Source organism: Bombina bombina, chromosome 6 (genome assembly GCF_027579735.1).
Source record: "Bombina bombina isolate aBomBom1 chromosome 6, aBomBom1.pri, whole genome shotgun sequence".
Classification (NCBI taxonomy): domain Eukaryota; kingdom Metazoa; phylum Chordata; class Amphibia; order Anura; family Bombinatoridae; genus Bombina; species Bombina bombina.
In genome coordinates this window covers 483,000,575-483,024,034 of record NC_069504.1, presented here as the reverse complement: position 1 = coordinate 483,024,034, position 23,460 = coordinate 483,000,575, and the positions used below count along the sequence as shown (strand labels likewise).

Genomic DNA, 23,460 nt, shown 5'->3' with positions numbered 1-23,460 from the left:
ATTCTCATGATATTATTATTCTTCTTCAGCATGCTAATAATTTTATCTGTGATGCCATTTTTGATATTATCAGAGTTGATGTCAGGTTTATGTCTCTAGCTATTTTAGCTAGAAGAGCTTTATGGCTTAAGACTTGGAATGCTGATATGGCTTCTAAATCAACTCTACTTTCCATTTCTTTCCAGGGTAACAAATTATTTGGTTCTCAGTTGGATTCTATTATCTCAACTGTTACTGGTGGGAAAGGAACTTTTTTACCACAGGATAAAAAATCTAAAGGTAAAACAGGGCTAATAATCGTTTTCGTTCCTTTCGTTTCAACATAGAACAAAAGCCTAATCCTTCATCCTCAGGAGCAGTTTCAGTTTGGAAACCATCTCCAGTCTGGAATAAATCCAAGCCTGCTAGAAAGGCAAAGCCTGCTTCTAAGTCCTCATGAAGGTGCGGCCCTCATTCCAGCTCAGCTGGTAGGGGGCAGGTTACGTTTTTTCAAAGAAATTTGGATCAATTCTGTTCACAATCTTTGGATTCAGAACATTGTTTCAGAAGGGTACAGAATTGGTTTCAAGATGAGACCTCCTGCAAAGAGATTTTTTCTTTCCCGTGTCCCAGTAAATCCAGTGAAAGCTCAAGCATTTCTGAATTGTGTTTCAGATCTAGAGTTGGCTGGAGTAATTATGCCAGTTCCAGTTCCGGAACAGGGGATGGGGTTTTATTCAAATCTCTTCATTGTACCAAAGAAGGAGAATTCCTTCAGACCAGTTCTGGATCTAAAAATATTGAATCGTTATGTAAGGATACCAACGTTCAAGATGGTAACTGTAAGGACTATCTTGCCTTTTGTTCAGCAAGGGCATTATATGTCCACAATAGATTTACAGGATGCATATCTGCATATTCCGATTTATCCAGATCATTATCAGTTCCTGAGATTCTCTTTTCTGGACAAGCATTACCAGTTTGTGGCTCTGCCGTTTGGCCTAGCTACAGCTCCAAGAATTTTTACAAAGGTTCTCGGTGCCCTTCTGTCTGTAATCAGAGAACAGGGTATTGTGGTATTTCCTTATTTGGACGATATCTTGGTACTTGCTCAGTCTTTACATTTAGCAGAATCTCATACGAATCGACTTGTGTTGTTTCTTCAAGATCATGGTTGGAGGATCAATTTACCAAAAAGTTCATTGATTCCTCAGACAAGGGTAACCTTTCTGGGTTTCCAGATAGATTCAGTGTCCATGACTCTGTCTTTAACAGACAAGAGACGTCTAAAATTGATTTCAGCTTGTCGAAACCTTCAGTCACAATCATTCCCTTCGGTAGCCTTATGCATGGAAATTCTAGGTCTTATTACTGCTGCATCGGACGCGATCCCCTTTGCTCGTTTTCACATGCGACCTCTTCAGCTCTGTATGCTGAATCAATGGTGCAAGGATTACACAAAGATATCTCAATTAATATCTTTAAAACCGATTGTTCGACACTCTCTAACGTGGTGGACAAATCACCATCGTTTAATTCAGGGGGCTTCTTTTGTGCTTCCGACCTGGACTGTAATTTCAACAGATGCAAGTCTTACAGGTTGGGGAGCTGTGTGGGGATCTCTGACGGCACAAGGAGTTTGGGAATCTCAGGAGGTGAGATTACCGATCAATATTTTGGAACTCCGTGCAATTTTCAGAGCTCTTCAGTTTTGGCCTCTTCTGAAGAGAGAATCGTTCATTTGTTTTCAGACAGACAATGTCACAACTGTGGCATACATCAATCATCAAGGAGGGACTCACAGTCCTCTGGCTATGAAAGAAGTATCTCGAATTTTTGTTTGGGCGGAATCCAGCTCCTGTCTAATCTCTGCGGTTCATATCCCAGGTGTAGACAATTGGGAAGCGGATTATCTCAGTCGCCAAACGTTGCATCCGGGCGAATGGTCTCTTCACCCAGAGGTATTTCTTCAGATTGTTCAAATGTGGGAACTTCCAGAAATAGATCTGATGGCGTCTCATCTAAACAAGAAACTTCCCAGATATCTGTCCAGATCCCGGGATCCTCAGGCGGAGGCAGTGGATGCATTATCACTTCCTTGGAAGTATCATCCTGCCTATATCTTTCCGCCTCTAGTTCTTCTTCCAAGAGTAATCTCCAAGATTCTGAAGGAATGCTCGTTTGTTCTGCTGGTAGCTCCGGCATGGCCTCACAGGTTTTGGTATGCAGATCTTGTCCGGATGGCCTCTTGCCAACCGTGGACTCTTCCGTTAAGACCAGACCTTCTGTCGCAAGGTCCTTTTTTCCATCAGGATCTGAAATCCTTAAATTTAAAGGTATGGAGATTGAACGCTTGATTCTTGGTCAAAGAGGTTTCTCTGACTCTGTGATTAATACTATGTTACAGGCTCGTAAATCTGTATCTAGAGAGATATATTATAGAGTCTGGAAGACTTATATTTCTTGGTGTCTTTCTCATCATTTTTCTTGGCATTCTTTTAGAATACCGAGAATTTTACAGTTTCTTCAGGATGGTTTAGATAAGGGTTTGTCTGCAAGTTCCTTGAAAGGACAAATCTCTGCTCTTTCTGTTCTTTTTCACAGAAAGATTGCTATTCTTCCTGATATTCATTGTTTTGTACAAGCTTTGGTTCGTATAAAACCTGTCATTAAGTCAATTTCTCCTCCTTGGAGTTTGAATTTGGTTCTGGGAGCTCTTCAAGCTCCTCCCTTTGAACCTATGCATTCATTGGACATTAAATTACTTTCTTGGAAAGTTTTGTTCCTTTTGGCCATCTCTTCTGCCAGAAGAGTTTCTGAATTATCTGCTCTTTCTTGTGAGTCTCCTTTTCTGATTTTTCATCAGGATAAGGCGGTGTTGCGAACTTCTTTTGAATTTTTACCTAAAGTTGTGAATTCCAACAACATTAGTAGAGAAATTGTGGTTCCTTCATTATGTCCTAATCCTAAGAATTCTAAGGAGAAATCATTGCATTCCTTGGATGTTGTTAGAGCTTTGAAATATTATGTTGAAGCTACTAAGTCTTTCCGAAAGACTTCTAGTCTATTTGTTATCTTTTCCGGTTCTAGAAAAGGCCAGAAAGCTTCTGCCATTTCTTTGGCATCTTGGTTGAAATCTTTAATTCATCTTGCCTATGTTGAGTCGGGTAAAACTCCGCCTCAGAGTATTACAGCTCATTCTACCAGGTCAGTTTCTACTTCCTGGGCGTTTAGGAATGAAGCTTCGGTTGATCAGATTTGCAAAGCAGCAACTTGGTCATCTTTGCATACTTTTACTAAATTCTACCATTTTGATGTATTTTCTTCTTCTGAAGCAGTTTTTGGTAGAAAAGTACTTCAGGCAGCGGTTTCAGTCTGAATCTTCTGCTTATGTTTTTCATTAAACTTTATTTTGGGTGTGGATTATTTTCAGCAGGAATTGGCTGTCTTTATTTTATCCCTCCCTCTCTAGTGACTCTTGTGTGGAAAGATCCACATCTTGGGTAATCATTATCCCATACGTCACTAGCTCATGGACTCTTGCTAATTACATGAAAGAAAACATAATTTATGTAAGAACTTACCTGATAAATTCATTTCTTTCATATTAGCAAGAGTCCATGAGGCCCGCCCTTTTTTTGTGGTGGTTATGATTTTTGTATAAAGCACTATTATTCCAATTCCTTATTTTTTATGCTTTCGCACTTTCTTATCACCCCACTTCTTGGCTATTTGTTAAACTGAATTGTGGGTGTGGTGAGGGGTGTATTTATAGGCATTTTAAGGTTTGGGAAACTTTGCCCCTCCTGGTAGGAATGTATATCCCATACGTCACTAGCTCATGGACTCTTGCTAATATGAAAGAAATGATTTTATCAGGTAAGTTCTTACATAAATTATGTTTTTTTACATAGAGATGCTCAGGTGATATTTTTCTGTCAGCTTTTTACAGTTATACTGCATCAGTTTCAAGTGATTTAGCATATGAGTATTATGTCCCTTTAACATATAGAGACTACTCTTCAAGTGCATTCGATAGATTAGCTGTTTATGATGACAATATCATAAATGAAACAAAGTTGATTAAAGGGACATGAAAGTCTAAATTAAAACTTAATGATTCAAATTCCAATTTACTTCTACTACATGTGGACAATCCTGAGCCTGTCTATGCATGCTGTCATGGAAACGAGTTTCAACAAGCAGACCACGAATACAATTTGATAACAGAAGACAATTGAAAAGTTATTTTAAAGTTGCACGCTCAGTCTGTTTCATGAAAGTTTAATTTTCACTTCCATGTCCCTTTAACTATCTCAAATTTGATAAAGGCATCTTGATAACTACATTTGGTTATATTTTTTAGCTTATTAGTCTGATATGAATAGTGTCTTCTTACTAGATTCCACTAGACTTATTTAGGTCTGTGTGTATGTCAGCGTAAAGTAATGCAAATGGCAAAATGCTCCAGTGTAGATATTATATTTTACCTTATGTATAAGGTATAAATATCATATATTAGGTATCCAATATCACACACAATACTGAGCCATAATATGCCAAAATATATAATGCATGCAATAGTAATCACTTAGTGAATCTGTGGCGTGTTTAATGGAATGCTGCATAAAACATGCACATAGGGTATGTCACTCACTCGCCCATCGAAAGGTAAGAGAAATTGACTCAGTCTCTCTGCAACGATGCTCTGCTGAAGTAGCCCACTCTGTGGTATCCCAGAAGTTTTAAGGAACGCTGTAATTGTGTGTATGTGTAGGTCAATAACTACATACAATAAATGATGTACCCAGAATACAATAGTCAATACAAGTGTCATTATCTCCTGCTACAGAAGCTTATCTTTACTCAAGCAGGAACACTAATAATTCTATGGTAAGCGAAGTTAGTCTGCTAGGAGTTATAGCATTCCATACATTGTTTCCCAGCTGAAGTTCATCCCCCACAAATTCAGTTATGGAATGTGCAAATGCATGATACAGACAAATGCTTATTGAATATAAGCATCACTGGCTCTAGTAAGCTAAATATATACCATATACTGCTTATAAAATAGAACAATTTATTTAAAGGGATATTAAAAAAAAAAATTAAACATTTTTCTTTCATGATCCAGATAGTGCATGCGATTTTAAAACAACTTTCTAACTTCTATTATTTTTTCTTTGTTCTCTTGGTATCTTTTTTTTTAATTTTTTTAAAAGCCAGGATGTATACTTAGGAGCCCCAGACCATTTTTGGAGCACTATATTGCAGCATTATCTCCTGCCATTTAGTGCTTGATATGCCTACCCTAGGTATTGCTTCAAAACGGAATATCATTGGAACAAAGCAAATTTGATCATAGAAGTAAATTGGAGACTTTTTTTAAAATGCTATGTTCTGTCTGAATAACAAAATAACATTTTGGGTTTCATATCCCTTTAGTTTGGGTGTGATGCGTCTGCTTAGCCAAACCACCTACCATTTTAATAGAATAAATCAGTTTAGACTGGACATTCACCTATCTGTACTCTTTCACGCTGCGTACTCCTTAAATTTCAGCACTATGTATTCCTTTATGATCCACAAATACAGGTACAAATCCCCAAATCCGGAATTCCAAAATCCAAACTTATTCTGAAATCCAAATTTTTTATTTGTTTTTATTTAAAAAATAAAAATGATTAAAAATTACTATTTTCCCTGTCTGTAAGTCACAATGTTCTCTGCTTGTGTCTTTGGTTTGATTTGTGTGTTCTGAATTGGAAATAATAGTCTACAGGTAGCCCTCAGTTTACGCCGGGGTTAGGTTCCAGAAGGAATGGTTGAAAATCGAAACTGTTGTAAATTGAAACCCAGTTTATAATGTAAGTCAATGGGAAGTGAGGAAGTTAGGTTCCAGGCCACCCCAAAATTGACATAAGTAACACCTAATACATTATTTTTAAAGCTTTGAAATGAAGACTTTAAATGCTAAACAGCATTATAAACCTAATTAAATAATCACACAACAGACTGTATTATCAAACCAAGTTTAATGAACAAAAACATTTTTTTACTTGCATTTTTCTGCAAACAGTTCTCTGCATTGTTAGCATATTAGATAATATTGGGTCTGCACCTATTCTATGCTTTTCAATCTTGAGTGATTAATAGGCAGTTAGGCACCCTCACCTCAAGCAGCTGGGCAGGAAGATAATAGGGAAGTGGCTGCTAGATCTTGTTGCTCGATAGCTAAGGTCTTTTCTGTGTACACATATTATCTAAGTCTTCTAAGCTTGCATAACTTTGCTGCAACACAAGCAGACAGCTCCACCTACTGGCTATTTTAATTAGTGCACTGCTTTTCAATGCTTTTCAATAGCAGTCACATGACTGAAAAAAAAGGTTGTTATTCTGAAATGGCGCAAATTGAACCGGCGTAAACTGAGGGCCACCTGTATATTTATTTAAAATAACAAATAATACCTTTCTCATTACAGTCCTGTACTATCTTTCTGAGGGTACTATGTATACAAAAGTATTAAAATTATATAAAACTACCTTTAGGTTACATGTATAATCTGTATCATGACATGTAAATTTTACCTAATTGACATAAGATATTGTTGTTTACACTTGGGACCATTTCCTCTCCAAGCTGTCCCATTCTACAGATGCAAATATTCCAAAATCCAAACGTTTTCCAGTCACAACCAGTTTGGATAAAGGGTTTTGTATCTGCTTACTGCTGGACACAACTGCTACAGAAAGGTTACTACTTACCATGATATTGTTTTTCCTCCTGTGCCACCAGCTTTCTTCAGAGCCATTATTTTATTTTAAAGGGACGTTCCAGTCAAAACTGGAATCCACATAAATGCATTTCAGTTTTGAATAGAAGCATTTTTGTAACATACAAGTATTCGCAAAAATGCTTCTATAAAAGCTATAGCTGTTTAAAAAGTGCATGCGCCGCACACAAGCATGTTAAACACAGCACTTGTTCAGAGAGGTGGTGCTTGTATCATCTGGTAATGACTCGATTTGTAAATTGTGGACACGATACAAGACCCACTGGTGCTCTGAGCAGCTGCATTATTTAAAAGTGAGTATTTAATATGGTGCACTGAGAATATCTTGCTATTCTTCACATGCACTTGCAAAGAAAAATGTTAACAGTGATAACTTTTACTAGAAGCATTTTTAGCAATACATGTATATTGCAAATTTGTTTTTATTCAAAAATATAATTTGTCTATGTGCATTTCATATTTGACCGAAATGTTCCTTTAAAGTAATTGTTAATTTTATCGATTTACTGCCCAGTATATAAAATTATTCTTAAAAACAGGGGCATTTTCATTCATTAAAATTTGTAAAATATTTACCATTTAGTGATGGTAAACATTGTGCCATTCCTCCAACCGCTTCTCATACTTTATTTAGCTGATTGATGACAAATCCGGCTTCATCCAATCGTTGTGTGCCCTCTTTACCATCACTAAATAGTAAATATTTTACAAATGAAGCGTCTTTAAAAATGTAATGAATGAAAGTGCCTTTGTTTTTAAGAATAATTTTATATACTGGGCAGCAAATCGATACAAATTTACAATAACTTGAACTCTTTACAAGTGCCAGTTGGTGAAGCTCTACATTTTCATTTTGAGAGCAGCCACCATTTGTAACTCATATATTCTTGCTGCCTGTTACAGGAGTGGTGAGCATTTACAGATCAGCAATGTTTTCGGCTTTTTCACAGATTTATTGTACACTTTGGGTTAGCATACAGTACAGAGTAGGAGGTTTACATGTTTTGCAGTTTGTATACTCAGCTTAAGAATTGCAAAACATATATTAAGTCTACATGAATAATAATATAGGGCAGTGCAAGCACTGCAAAAATGTAAAGCTCTGTATCATGCACACTAGGCCTAACAATACCACTGTCAAAAAGCAAACAATGTTAATCACTGATTTGTGAATGTGAGCCGCTTCTGTCAGAGTGAAAGGATAACTAAGTTTCAAGATGGCGGCGCCCAGTATGAGGATGTGGAGATGGATCAACAGACCTGTAAGAGGTTAAAATAACATCTTACAAGAGAGCTGTTGGCACAGGACATAACAACTTAGTATGGTGAGTAGTAAATGTGCTACTCTAGTTGGTCCCAGCAGCTTCATGTCAACTCTATTTACCCCTTGTCTTCCATTACCTCCTCTACTGTTGTCTCTCTGTTAGCGCTTCTTCATCCTGAATATCTCATTTCACTCTTCTCTACCTATAAATATATTATGTAAATATTATAATTTTATTCCCTTTATCCTATTCTTGGCACCGCTCCTCACTTCACCTTTAAAGAAACTTCATCCTGAAATTTGCCGGTACATTTTCCTAAACTTCCTTTCTCCATCATGTTTAGCAGGATTCTACTGTAATTGCTTCTAGTTTTCTCTTGTTTCATAACTTGTTACCTTGTGTTTCACATCTTCCCTGGCACTCGATGGGCAAAATTCACTAAAAGCCTTCTCCAGCATCACCGGTTCTCATGTTATTATGTTCAGCTTATTGACTGATGCTCATCTATAGTGAATTAGTTGTATAGATTAACATAGGGACTGGAAAGCACTAGATATTGTAGAATTCTTTTTGTGAATTTTGACAAATGTCTACCAACACATTTACCTGTTTATATCAAAGCTTCATCAATTTTGCTGTGTTTGTTTTCTGCTATTTTTGTGCATCGTTGCCATCTGTCATCAGCATGAATTTATTAACTGAATTCTCTTTGTCCTAGATTTTCTGTAGTTTCTAGAACAGCACAATGTATGTTTATACATGTTTATGAATAGCTAAAAGTTACTGTGTATACAAATCATCCCTACTAATAAGCTAAACAATGTGCTAGTATACACTATCACATATACATATATAGGGACCCAGATATACTGTACATTAGTGATACACCGAAATAGAAATTCTGGACCGAAACCAATACCCAAAAATCCAGGATGCACTTGGCCAAATACCGAAACCGAAAATGTGTTTTCTTTCCTATGGCATGGAGAGTCCACAACTCATTCCAATTACTAGTGTGATATTCACTCCTGGCCAGCAGGAGGAGGCAGAGAGCACCCCAGCAGAGCTGTTAAGTATCACTTCCCTTACCCATAACCCCCCAGTCATTCTCTTTGCCTTGATCACGGGAGAATGGCGAAGATGGTGTCTGAAGATTTTTAATCCTTTTATGGGTACGTTTCCCTGCAAGCAAGGATTGGGGTCTAGCTGTATCCATGTCAATCTCTTTAGTAAGAGTAGTAATGGCTATTAGCAGTTAGAAGACGTTGAGGTAGTTTTTGCTTAACTTCTAACATTATTGATACCCCTATTATAAAAGCCAGGGTTGGGTACTCTGTTCTTTCCTTTCTATAGGTCCCTGGTAGAAGTGGAGGGATCTGCCACACCTTAGAAAACGGCTCCTGCCTGACAGAGCAGGATTTACAGGTAAGTGCTTTCCCTTCTAGGTTAGAAGGTACCAGCACTTTAGGGGTTAATTACTTGTGGAAAGCATTTGAATATTGCTAAAGGATTCTTGCAAGTATTCCTTAGAGGGCACTGCTTATATGAGGATATTTTGTGTAAAAAGGCATTTACATTTTAATGGGGCTCTGAGATGGAGAGTAAAGGTTTGCAAGTGTTTGTTTTACTTTAAACCTTGTTTGGGGGCAATCGCTTTACAGCTCATTGCTGCTTATTTGGCCAATCACACTTTCTGTTTTCTGCTACTTGTTTTCGCGCCGTTTTTGTTTGTCAGTGGCGTAGTTTTTTCTTAGTTGCGGTCATGTGACCGCTCCTCCACACTTCCGGTTCTTCGGCTTCTCTGATCAGATCGGAGTTTTGCCACGGCGAGTGGGGAGGTTGCAGCTCCACTGCCTGCAGTTTGGATTTGGGCTGCTCCATTGACAAGGAAAGTGATTTTTGCTCCGGGTGTGTCCGGTTTTCATGTGCTAGTGGATTAGCAACTTCTGGAGGGGTAAGACCTCAGCAGAGCTGAGGGTTTAGGTGCTTATTGGTTAGGTATGTTTTTTACTGCTTCATATATGTATAATCCTAATTTTGTCTATTTTGGGATTTAATTCCTTATTAATTGCTGGAGAGACCGAAACCCAATTATGAACACTAATGCTGAAATGTTTGTGTTTGGAGGCTAAGATAATTCTTCCTACTATTGGCAAATACTGAACCTGGTACCAGGAGGAGGGAAAGACATCCCAGCCAAAGGCTTAAATACTCCCCCTACTTCCCTCATATCCCAGTCATTCTTTGCCTTTCGTCACAGGAGGTTGGCAGAGAAGTGTCAGAAGATTCAGAGTAGTTCCTTATGAAGGGTATCTACCCTTCGAAATGGGACTGGAGTTTTAAGTAGTCTTGTCAGCCTCTCAGTGAGAGCATTGACGAATGTTAGAGTCTGGAGATGCAGGGAGAGTCTTTCTGTGAACCCATCCAGACTCGTATTAACAGCTCCTAAGCAATCAGTGTTGAAGAGTTTCACTGCCTGCTTCCATCAATCAAGTCCATGTCAGGAGCGATGCTACAAGACTGTCAAACTTGAGAGGCTGTGTTTCTGTTCCACGGCATAGTTTCTGGTTAAGATCATTTCATTTTTTTTATACATATGATAACGCAAGAAGACAGGGTCACAGTGTGGCTCCTTTTTTCTGTTTGGAATCAAGGGTTAATATCTCTGGAGGGGGATTATTGAACAGGAGGGGATTAATCACATAATTTTGTTTAATTATGATTATGCTGTGACATGTGTTAGATGTGGCTTAGGCAGATGTTGGAACGTACAGGTTTTACTTTCGTTTTGGAAGCTGCGCAACCTGAAAGGCTTGGTGCTTTTTTTTCCTATAGCAGGGGCGGTCCTGCATTGTGCCCCATGTGACTGGGTGTGGTTACACTGATTTCCTCTTTCCTGACCGTGAGGTTTTACCGGAGAAGAAACGGTTTCTCTGTTTGGCCTGGGTCATAGGAAGGAGGTAGTGCGAGCCCCAGCCATTGGGGGTATAAAGGTGCCATTTTATCTTATTATCTATAGTCTGCTTTATAAGCGCAAGCTATGGAGGATTCTGATGCGTTAGAGGGTACTCCCTCTTCACCTAAATCTAATACCTGTCTATATTGTGAGGAGGCCGTGGTATACACGCCTGCTCAATTATGTTCCACATGCCTTGATAAAGTAATCATGTCAAAGAAAGTTAATATGTTTGATACCACCGAGCCATCCATCTCTGAGGAGTCTCCGTCCCGTGAGGTGCACCCCCTACAGTCATCTCCTATTACACATGCAGCTTCCTGTAGACCTCCTAATCCTCCATCTGGAGAAGCCCTTTTACTGCCAGACTTTGCTGATCAATTACAAACGGCAGTGTCTGCGGCCTTTAGTGCTTTACCTTGCCCTGGTAAGCTCAAGCAAAAGGTTGAATATTGCTATCCATCCCAGGGGTCATCTACTAGCTTATTGGATCTGATGCAAGATTATCCGATGATGAAGGCACCTCTGATACTTCAGAGGGTGCTCTTTCTGGGTCGGAATCTGCTGCCTCCAACTGCGGAGGAACCAGACTTAGGATTGAGCATTTATGCTTTCTTTTGAAGGACGTTTTGGCTAAGTTAGAGGTTCCAGAGCCCAAATTGCCTGAGGAACCTTTGATTCCTAAATTAGATAAGGTCTACGAGGACAGGGTTGTACCACAAACTTTCCTGGTTCCCGTAAAGATGGCAAACATTATTAAGAATGAGTGGGGAAAAAAATTGGTAATTTTCCCCTTCTTCCTTTAAAAAAATTGTACCTGGTCCCGGACTCTCAATTGGAGTTGTGGGGCTCCATCCCCAAGGTGGATGGCACTTTCTCCACACTTGCTAAACACACTACTATCCCGCTTGAGGATAGTTCGTCTTTTAAAGAGTTCATTGGTTAAGAAAATAGAAACTCTGTTTAACATACAGGATATTTGTTTTAACCAGCAGCGGCTGTTGCTGCGGTTGCTGGAGCAGCTACCTACTGGTGGGACGCCTTATCTGAGTTGATCGAGGTGGAGGGTCCCCTCAACGTGATACAGGAAAGAATTAAGGCCTTAAGGGTGGCAAATTCTTTTATTTATGATGCAAATATGCAAATTACTCGCCGAAATGCCAAGGCTTCAGGTTTTTCTGTTCAAGCCCGTAGGGCACTCTGGCTGAAGTCCTGGTCTGCGGACATGACTTGGAAGTCAAGACTTCTTTCCCTCCCATTTAAGGGAAAGATTCTATTTGGTCCAGGCCTGGACTCAATTATCTCCACGGTTACTGGAGACAAAGGTGCCTTTTTTGCCACAGGATAAGAAGAACAAACCTAAAGGACAAGGTCCTAATTTTTGTAAAGAAAAATCCCAATGCCAGCAGCGCTCCACAAAGCCTAAGCAATCCAAGGGGACTTGGAAGCCGGCTCAGTCCTGTAATAAATCCAAGCAGAACAAGAAGCCCGCAGAGACAAAGTCGGCATGAAGGGGCGGCCCCCGATCCGGCTCAGGATCGCGTAGGGGACAGACTGTCACACTCTTTTCAAATGCATGGTTTGGGGACGTACAAGACCCGTGGGTCCTGGAGTTCATCGCTCAGGGATACAGAATAGGTTTCAAGTCTCATCAACCCAGGGGCAGATTCCTCTTGTCAAACCTGTCTTCAAGGCCAGAAAAGAGAGAAGCCTTTCTGGGGTGCGTGAGGGATCTCTCCTCCCTGGGAGTCATTGTCACGGTACCTCTTACAGAAAGAGGTCTGGGGTACTATTCAAACATTTTTGTGGTCCCAAAGAAGGAGTAACTTTCCGCCCGATTCTGGACCTAAAGTGCTTAAGCAAGTTCCTATCTGTCCCCTCATTCAAGATGGAGACAATAAGGTTCTTATTCCCTTAGTTCAGATCTATCGTGGTCATGAAATGTCCTTCCTGAAGGATGCTTACCTTCACGTTCCAATACACAGGGAACACTTCAAGTTCCTAACATTTGCTTTCCTGGACCAGCACTTCCAGTTTATTGCACTTCCGTTTGGTCTAGCTACTGTTCCAAGGGTTTTTACGAAGGTTCTAGGGGCTCTGCTTGCAGTGGCCAGAACCAGAGGTATAGCAGTTGCGCCATACTTGGGCGATAGTCTAGTTCAAGCACCATCTTGTCGTCTGGCAGAGGACCATTCGAAAGCCCTTCTTCGATCTCATGGATGGAAGATAAACTTAGAAAAGAGTTCTCTTATTCCCTGTACCAGGGTGGAATTCCTGGGTACTATAATAGACTCCATATCCATGAGGATATTTCTTACAGACCAGAGACGTTACAAGCTAACTTCCACTTGTCTTGCCCTCCAGACCTCCTTAAGGCCCTCTGTGGCTCGGTGTATGGAGGTGATTGGTCTCATGGTGTCCAGCATGGAAATCATTCCTTTTGCCAGATAACATCTCAGACCTCTTCATCTGTGCATGCTGAGACAGTGGAATGGAGATCATTCGGATCTGTCTCAACAGATTTCTCTGGACCACTGGTCACGAGAATTGCTCTCCTGGTGGCTCTGTCCAGATCAACCGTTCCAAGGGACATCCTTCTTGAGACCATCCTGGGAGATTGTGACTACGGACGCAAGTCTGTCAGGATGGGGAGCTGTCTGGTGTGCCATGAAGGCACAGGGCCTGTGGACTCAAGGAATCCCTCCTCCCGTTCAACATTCTGGAACTTTGAGCAATCTTCAATACTCTGAAGGCTTGGCCTCTTCTGGGTTCGTCCCAGTTTATCAGATTTCAATCAGACAACATAACCTTGGTGGCTTACATCAACCATCAGGGGGTACGAGGAGCTCCCTAGCAATGAGAGAAATATCTCGGATTCTGGAGTAGGCGGAGGCCCACAACTGCTCGCTGTCAGCAATCCACATTCTGGGTGTGGACAACTGGGAAGCGGATTTCCTCAGCAGACAATCCTTGGAGGTTTAATCTAATTTACATTTTTCCACCGTTACCACTTCTCCCTCGTGTAGTGGCCCGCATCAAGCAGGAGCAGGCATCAGTGATACTGATTGCTTCATTGTGGTATTGCTACAGTTGCGGGGGCAGCATCTTATTGGTGCAATGACTTATCTAATATTATCTTAGAAGATGCTACTATTAAGGAGATCTAGGACAGGATCAAGGCTCTAAAGCTAGCCAATACTTTTATTTGTAATGCCAACATGCAAGTTCTTAGGCTAGGAGCTAAGATTTCTGGTTTCACTGTTTTAGCTCGCAGAGCTCTGTGGTTAAAGTCTTAGTCTGCAGATGTCAAATCCAAGTCCAAGCTTTTATCTTTGCCTTATTTGGTCTAGGTCTGACTGAAATAATTTCCGATATTACAGGTGAAAAGGGCTCTTTCCTACCTCAGGATAAAAAATAGGTCTAAGGGTCGCCAGAATTCTAATTTTCGTTCCTTTCATAACTTTAAGGGACAAAAGTCTTCCTCCTCATCTTCCAAGCCGGATCTTGGAGGACTAGTCAGTCTTGGAATAAAGGAAAACAATCCAAGAAGCCTTCTGCTGACTCAAATTCAGCATGAAGGAACTGCCCCGATCCCGTATTGGATCAGGTGGGGTGCAGGCTCTTTCTTTTTCGGCAGGCTTGTATATGCGATGTTCCTAATCCTTGGGCCGTAGACATAGTGTCCCACGGTTACAGAATAGGATACAAATCCTGTCCTCCCAGGGGCAGATTCCACCTGTCAAGGTTATCTGCGGACCAGATAAATAGAGTGATTGTCCCAGTTACCCTACAGGAACAGGGTCTAGGATTCTATTCAAATCTGTTCATAGTTCCCAAAAAGGAGGGCACTTTTTTTCACATCTTGGACCTAAAGTGTCTCAACCAATTACTCAGGATTCCGTCCTTCAAAATGGAAACTATACGTTCCATTCTTCCTTTCGTACAAGAGGGTCAGTTGATGACGAACATAGATTTGAAGGATGCGTATCTTCATGTTCCCATTCACAGGGATCATTACTAGTATCTGAGGTTTGCCTTTCTGGACTAACATTTCCAGTTTGTTGCCCTTCCTTTTGGCCTTAATACAGCTCCCAGAATTTTCACAAAGGTTCTGGGGGCTCTGCTGGCAGTGGTCTGGTCTCAGGGAATTACCGTGGCGCCTTACCTTGACGGCATCTTGGTTCAAGCGTCATCTTTTCATCTAGCAAGATCTCATACAGATATGTTGTCTATTCTACGTTCCCACGGGTGGAAAGTGAATCTGGGAAAGAGTTCCCTTGTACTAGATACAAGGGTGTGTTTCTTAGGAACAATTATGGATTCCCTGTCCATGAAGATTTTTCTGACGAATGTCAGAAAATCCGAACTTCTTGCTCCGTACCTTTCTCTCCAGTCTGTTTTTCGTCCATCAGTGGCTCTATGCATGGATGCGATTGGTCTGATGGTTGCCTCCATGGACATCATTCCTTTTGCTTGATTCCATCTGAGGCCTCTGCAGTTATGCATGATCGGTCAATAGAACGAAGACCACTCGGATCACTCTGGATCCCCTAGCAAGAGACTCTCTCTTGTGGTGGATTTCACAGGACCATCTGTCTCGGGGCACATGCTTTCTAAGACAGACATGGGTGATTGTGATCACGGATGCCAGTCTGTTAGGCTGGAGGGCAGTTTGGAGTTCCTTTAAAGCCCAGGGCCTGTGGACTCTGGAGGAGTCTTCTCTTCCAATTAACATCTTGGAGTTGAGAGCAATCTTCAATGCCTTGACAGCTTGGCCTCAATTAGCCTTGGTCCGGTTTATCAGATTCCAGTCGGACATCATTACCTCGGTGGCTTACATCAACCACCAGGAAGGAACTCAGAGTTCCTTAGCCATGAAAGAGGTGACTCACATTCTCCAGTGGGCAGAGTCTCACAATTGCTATCTCTCTGCCATTCACATCCCAGGGGTGGACAACTGGGAAGCAGATTTTCTGAGCAGACAGATCTTTTATCCCAGAGAGTGGGCTCTCCACCCAAAGATTTTCACAATTATAACCCTCAGGTGTGGGGTTCCGGAGTTGGATCTGATGGCGTATCGTCAAAACGCCAAGCTTCCAAAGTACGGTTCAAGGTCAAGAGATCCTCAAGCCGTCCTGATAGACGCTCTGGCAGTTCCTTGGAACTTCAATCTAGTTTACCTGTTTCCTCTGTTTGCTCTCCTTCCACAAGTTATTGCTCATATCAAACAGGAGAGAGCGTCTGTGATTCTAATAGCTCCTGCATGGCCTCTCAAGATCTGGTGACCATGTCATCTTTCTCCTTGGAGGTTACCTGTAAAGAAGGACCTTTTACTTCAGGGTCCCTTTCTTCATCCAAATCTGGTTTCTCTGAAGCTGACTGCTTGGAGATTGAACGCCTAGGTTTGGCTAGACGTGGCTTCTCTGAGAAAGTCATAGATACTTAGCTTCAGGCTCGTAAACTGGTTTCTCGCAGAATTTACCATAGGGTATGGTGTAAATACCTTCATTGGTGTGATTTAAAGGGTTTTTCTCGGAACAAAGTAAGGGTTCCTCGAATTCTGGCTTTTCTTCAGAAGGGCCTGGAGATGGGTTTGTCAGTCAGTACTCTGAAGGGTCAGATTTCTGCACAGTCTATTCTTTTGCATAAACGTCTGGCAGTTCTGTCAGATGTTCAATCTTTTGTTCAGGCCTTGGTCAGAATCAGACCTGTGTTTAAACCTGTTGCTCCTCTTTGGAGCCTTAACCTTGTTCTTAGAGTTTTGCAGCAGGCTCCATTTGAGCTGATGCATTCTGTTGATATTAAATTACTATCTTGGAAGGTTTTGTTTCTTCTTGCTATTTCTTCTCCTCGCAGAGTTTCTGAACTTTCAGCTCTGCAGTGTGATTTCCCTTATCTTATTTTTCATGCTGATAAGGCGGTTCTCCGTACTAAGCTGGGGTTTCTCCCTAAGGTAGTATCGGATCGCAATATTAATCAGGAAATTGTTGTTGCCTTTTTTGGTCCCAATCCTTCTTCCCAGAAGGAACGTCTTTTGCATAACTTGGATGTTGCGCATGCTCTAAAATTCTACCTTCAAGCAACTAAAGATTTTCGCCAGACTTCTGCCCTGTACGTTGTTTTGTAAGCGTAGGGGTCAGAAGGCCACTTTTACCACTCTCTCTCTCTCTGTTTGAGAAGTGTTATCCGTTTAGCTTATGAGACAGCTGGACCACAGCCTCCTGAGAGAATTATGGCTCATTCCACTAGAGCTGTCTCTCTTCTTCCTGGGCTTTCAAAAATGAAGCATCTGTGGAGCAAATCTGTAAGGCGGCCACATGGTCCTCTATTCATACCTTTTCCAAATTTTCCAAATTTGATACTTTTGCCTCGGCTGAGGCTTTCATTTGGGAGAAAGGTTCTTCAAGCGGTGGTACCTTCGGTTTAGATCCGCCTGTTTTGTTCTCCCTCCCTTTCATTCTGTGTCCTCTAGCTTGGGTATTGGTTCCCACTAGTAATTTAAATGATTTGTGGACTCTCCATGCCATAGGAAAGAAAACAAAATTTATGCTTACCATATAAATGTATTTCTTTCCGGGCATGGAGAGTCCACGACCCGCCCTTCTTTTCATTCAGGCTGTAGTTTTTTTATGTAAAAACCTCAGGCACCTCTATACCTATGTGTTATCTTCTTTTCCGTTTCGCTTCGGCCGAATAACTGGGGGTTATGGGTAAGGGAAGTGTTGCTTAACAGCTCACTAATAATTGGAATGATTTGTGGACTCTACATGCCCAGAAATAAATACATTTATTAGGTAAGCATACATTTTATTTTATTTTTCAAATTATTTAAAAAAAATTTTTTTTTGCATAATTAGACTATTTAATGAATTAATCTGAATTGAAAAACTGCAAGCCAATAAAATAAAATAACCACACTTTTATTGAAAGTAACACACTAAAATTGGACAAAAAAGATCTTAAAACAATAATATGCTACACAATAATTTTACCAAGAGAAAAAACGGGCAAAAAAAAACGATAATGCCATTTCGGCCAATGTTTCTGCATCCCTACAATATTAAATATCAATATACTGTTTTCTGTATTTAGTTCTGTGTAATAGAATCAGATTTAACAGTTGTTTTTTTTACCAATTATCCAAATAAAGTATTGTCCTAGAAAACTGTTAGTATATGCAAAACAGTACATCAAGTAATGAACTCAAACAGCAGCTGTAATCTAGCATCAAATTTGAAATATGCTACATAATAATTTTACCGAAAAATAACAGGCATAAAACCTGAAAACCGAAATTACCAAAAAATGCCTTTTTCGGCCGAAACGTTTCTGCGGCCATAATTTCGGTGCATCCCTACTGTACATAGTATGCACACCATAGCTATGGTTCCTACATCTGGTAAATAACAAGGTCTATATATAATAGCACATACACATAAATATTTTCTGTTATCTATAATATAAAGTAACGCTAATGAGCACTATGGTTTAAAAACCCTGCAACCTAATTTGGGAGATTTCTAGGTTTAATGTGTTTTTAAAAAGGTTTATACACTAGGAGCCTCTATCTACTTCTTATTTTTATTCAAACATATTTTTAATGAACCTTGCAATTAAGGAATCCAGTCATATTCTGTTTAGCTTGAAATATTACTTGATTGAGTACTACAACTAGCAATGTATACCTAAATCTAAATGTATATTATTATTTTTTTAGGCGTAGTCTTTTTTTTTTCCATAGTCGATGCAGGGCTTGGACATTTCACTGTAAATTTAAGGTGCCGCTAATTTGTATATTCTTACAATACTGTATACTCAGGGAAAAGGACGTCTTCGATCAAATTTGGCACCTGTGATCTCTGGACGGGCTCCTATGCCTCCAGATGCAACTGGCGATCACATGTTGTCTACAATTCCTTCAGAGGATGAAACGACAGATCAGCAGGAAGCTGCCATGCAACAAGAGGAGAGGGTGCTAGCGCAACAGATCGAGACTCTCCAGAAAGAGAAGTGAGTTACAGAAGTATAGGAAGATTATACTTAGCTCTGAACAGCTTTGTTCCAATGTTTTATGCAACTAATTCACTAACGAATGGATAAATGATTTAGTAACTCACCTGGATATAATAACCAGGTCTGAAATGGTGGAGATTTTTATTTAGTGAGGTTTTGAGTGATGAGAGGGGGGAGCATCACTGTGACTGAGAGGGAAAAGAGCATAGTGGTCAAATAAATTAAGACTCTAGAAAAAAAGGAAAAGGAGAAAAGAGCAGGGATAGAAGTTTGAAAGAACAGGAAAAGAATATCCGAGATAAAGAAATGCTGCAGAATAAGCATAAAAGAAGAGCATTAATCCTCAATAGCTGAAGTGTGGCCCTTTTGTAACTGGAGAGATCATAAAGCAGATGTCTCTGTAAAGTGTTTATAAACTCTTGTTCTAATAGGTAAGGTTTTAGACGCACTAAACATTTCTTGTTTTTGTGTTAAATAAATTGGGCTGCGTCCCATGCTCCCTAGAAAGGCCAAAAAACAAAATTTGCAAACTCCTAATGCTGCATCATTGCCTAAACCAGTTATTTGATTTTCAGAGTTTGCAGGTTAAATCATATGCATTTTGCCCTCCTTTTAAGGCTTTCCTTGCTATAGCTGATCACAGGCTCATTAGTAATTGACTTAGATTGTTCTTTTTAATCTGGCCTGTTTGTGGTGATTGACAGTTAGAGCTGAGAAACAGTGCTATGAAAGAACAATCCCCTGAATCTATGTGTCTCACTCTTTGTGTTTTTCTACCATTTACATTTTCCCTCCCCCCCAAAAAATTAGGGAGGAACTGGCTTATGAAATGTTGGCTCTCGAACCACGTGCATCAGATGATGAGACTCTGGAGTCTGAAGCATCCCTTGGGACAGCAGACAGTTCTGAAAACCTGAACTGTGAATCTGAAAGTGCTTCTTCCATTAGAATAGGTATTGAGCAGTCTGTTGTATACCCTTACATTTACAACCATATACAAGGCCATCTATGTCCTCTATCTATTCCTCCATCTGTAACACTTTCCACTTTTCTGTTTTTATGACAAAGTATGGTCCTATTGCCTAATATTAAAAATACATTTTTCTGTTTCCATTTGCACTTTCCATTCTACCACTTTCTAATCTAATTTCTCATACATCTCCCAGCAGAGAGAAGTGCTGTTCTGAGCTCTTCACGAGGCCCAAGATCATCAGAGCAGACTAGAACACGCAGACAGGCTAAGAGAGAGAGTGACCGTACTGATAGTGTAGACCGCAACTTGTCCTCACCTACAGCATCATCCTGCCTTCCTCACCTAGGTCGGAAGAGATTTCATCTGCACCCCAAGTCTCCTTTCTACAGGGCTATTGGGGATAGCCGAGAACCAACACAGTCAAATACTCTGGATTCTGGGGTCCCACCGCATTTCACAAGCCGTGGAACATTTAACCCAGAGAAGGGGCGACAGAAACTCAAAAATGTTAAACAGTCACCCCAGAAATCAGCAGAGCCTGGGGAGCAAAGGATACTGGGGACAGATGGCAGCTCACAGTCTCTTGTTTTGTTTGGAAACAATGAGTTCATGGTCTGAAGGGGACAAACCATCTTTTAATTTCCTGTCCTTCAACTTGTCTGCCAAATCCTATGCCCTTGTTCTTGCCAAGTTATCTGCCCATCCTCATAGCTTTTGCCTGGTGCCTACTGTGTGGCTAGGAGACAGACTGCTTGGCATGCACTGCCAGATCATACCAAGGATCAGAGGGGCCATGTCTAATGAAAGCCTTATCCAGATGACTCCGCCGCTTGCAGGATATCCTGCCACAGGACTACATAACCCGACACATACTGATTCTCAGCAGAGGCTTTTATTATAAATATTATATTAATATTATTATTAATAATAATTTTATTTGTTTCTAAACCCCTTATAAATAAACCATTCCCTTTAATTTAAAGCTGCATCTGCACTGTATCCAAGATGGTCACAAGATGTTTTGGAAGGATGAAGCCTGTCACAATGTATTGCTTTGCTTATAAAATGGCCTCTCATTCATTCAGTACCCTTTGCATATGAATACCAGAGACCTCTACCACAATGTACACCACTTGTAATGTGAACCTGTAGCCATGGAGTTAATGCATTCCAGGGATCTTCAGTGGGATCCACCATATACAATCAAGAATATATTAAGTACTCCACAGCTCAGGCTTTCACAAGATGATTGCTCTGGATGCTAAGATATGAGGGTTTTTAACATTGGGTCTTTTGTTTTATAGTATGTGATACCCTATGAGACATCCCTAGGGACACAATTGCTGCTTCCTCACAAAGCAACTCCTACCCTGCTGCAGATTTATCCTATTTAAGCCTGCTGAGCCTTCTAATGGGCAGAGCCTTCCAGAATGAATGTAAATGTTGCTTATCTGGGAGAGACCTCTTGGAGCAGGTGTTGGTGGGAGAGTGATGTATGTATTAAGTACAATCTGTGTAATATTTCAGGCTGTAAAAACCATCACATTGTGAACAAATCCCAGAGCTTATTAAAGAACAAAAGCTGCAGAATGTCATTGTGAAAGTTTGTCTCTCTTATTTCTATGTTCTAGATTATCTTGATTTGCAAAATGAGGTTGTTGGATAATTATGCTTGCTGAAAACAAAATACAGGTAGGCAGAAGAATATATTTAAAGGGAACTGAAACCCAAATTTTTCATGATTTAGATAGAGCATGTGATTTTAAACAACTTTCTAATTTACTTCTACTATGCATTTTGTTTTGTTTTCTTGGTATCCTTTGTTGAAAAGGATACCTAGATAGGCTCAGGAGCTGCTGAATGGTAGCTGCACATTAGGCATGTGCATTCGGCAGTTTTGTTAGGTGCCAAATGTGGAAGAAAGCAGCTGCTTGCTGCATTTGGATCTTTTCGGAGCCAGATTCCTTCTTGTGAAAGTGCAACACACTAAGACCTCTACAAATCCAGATCTTAGTGTGTTGCGCTTTCACAAGAACAAATACGGCTCAGAAAAGAGCCAAATGCCGTGAGCAGCCACCTCATTTGGCCGCTAATAAAACTGCCAAATGTCCATTCCTACTGTGCATATAAACTAGTGTTTAAAAGTTTGGGGTCACTGGGTTTTTGAAAGAAAAGCTCTTTTTTTTTTGTCTATTAAAATAACATGAAATTGATCAGAAATACAGTGTAGGCATTGTTAAAGGGCCAGTAAACCTAGAAAATAATGTTATATAATTCTGCACATAGTGCAGAATTATATAACATTATTTTAGTGCTAGCTTTATGTAACCTAATATTGCCAGGCATTTTTTATTAAAAAAAGAGGGTTTTTCAGACCCGCCCTCTGTGCTGTACTGAGCGGGTCTGGTTTTCCCTCATAGCGCATCTGGCCAGCTGTCTAGTCACAGCCCGGCCCAACCGCGCCATTACACTCAGTGTAGCTTGCTCCTGCTCTGTCTGACAGCGGGAGCGAGCTACATTGAGTGTAATGGCGAGGTCGGGCCGAGCTGTGACTAGAAAGCTGGCCAGATGCGCTATGAGGGAAAACCAAACCCGCACAGTAGAGCACAGAGGGTGGGTCTGAAAACCCCTCTTTTTTTTAATAAAAAATGCCCGGCAATCTTAAGTTACATAAAGCTAGCACTAAAATAATGTTATATAATTCTGCACTATGTGCAGATTTATTTAACATTATTTTCTAGGTTTACTGGCACTTTAATGTTGTAAAATACTATTGTAGCTGGAAACGGCTGTTTTCTTTATAATGGTAGTGAGAGTCCACAAGACCTTACTCTTGGGATTACATCACCTGGCCACCAAGAGGAGGCAAAGACACCCTACACCAGAGCTTTAAGTATCCCTCCTACTTCCCCTTCCCAATCAGTAGTTCTTTGCCTCGTCAAGGTCTGGTAAGGGGCCGACTTAGCTTTTTTTCAGGCGGCATGGGCTCAGTCTGTTCAGGACCCATGGGTAATGGAGATTGTCTCTCAGGGTTACTGAATAGGATTTAGGTCTCTGCCTCCTAGGGGGAGGTTTATTTAGTCTCACATATCCAGAAGACCGTAAAAAAAAAAAAAAGAAAAGAAAGCTGCGTTCCTTCGCTGTGTAAACGACGACCTGGAAGAATGGGAGTTATTGGCAGACCAAGGAAAAGGGTTATATTCCAATCTGTTTGTTGTTCCAAAGGAGCAATTAACTTTCTTTCATGTAATTGGCAAGAGTCCATGAGCTAGTGACATATGGGATATACAGTCCTACCAGGAGGGGCAAAGTTTCCCAAACCTCAAAATGCCTATAAATACACCCCTCACCACACCCACAATTCAGTTTTACAAACTTTGCCTCCTATGGAGGTGGTGAAGTAAGTTTGTGCTAAGATTTCTACGTTGATATGCGCTTCTCAGCATTGTTGAAGCCCAATTCCTCTCAGAGTACAGCGAG

At 40.5% G+C, this 23,460-nt stretch overlaps 1 protein-coding gene across 1 annotated transcript in view; it reads left to right on the top strand.

Moving 5' to 3' along the window:
* Nucleotides 1-21,575, top strand: part of MYO9A (myosin IXA) — a 294,424-nt gene extending 272,849 nt beyond the window's left edge. The window contains 3 exon segments of the mRNA XM_053717307.1: nt 18,814-19,004; nt 19,818-19,960; nt 20,174-21,575. Of these exon segments, the coding sequence (XP_053573282.1) occupies nt 18,814-19,004; nt 19,818-19,960; nt 20,174-20,598 (759 nt within the window). The 3' untranslated portion in view covers nt 20,599-21,575.
* The last annotated feature ends 1,885 nt before the right edge of the window (nt 21,576-23,460 follow it).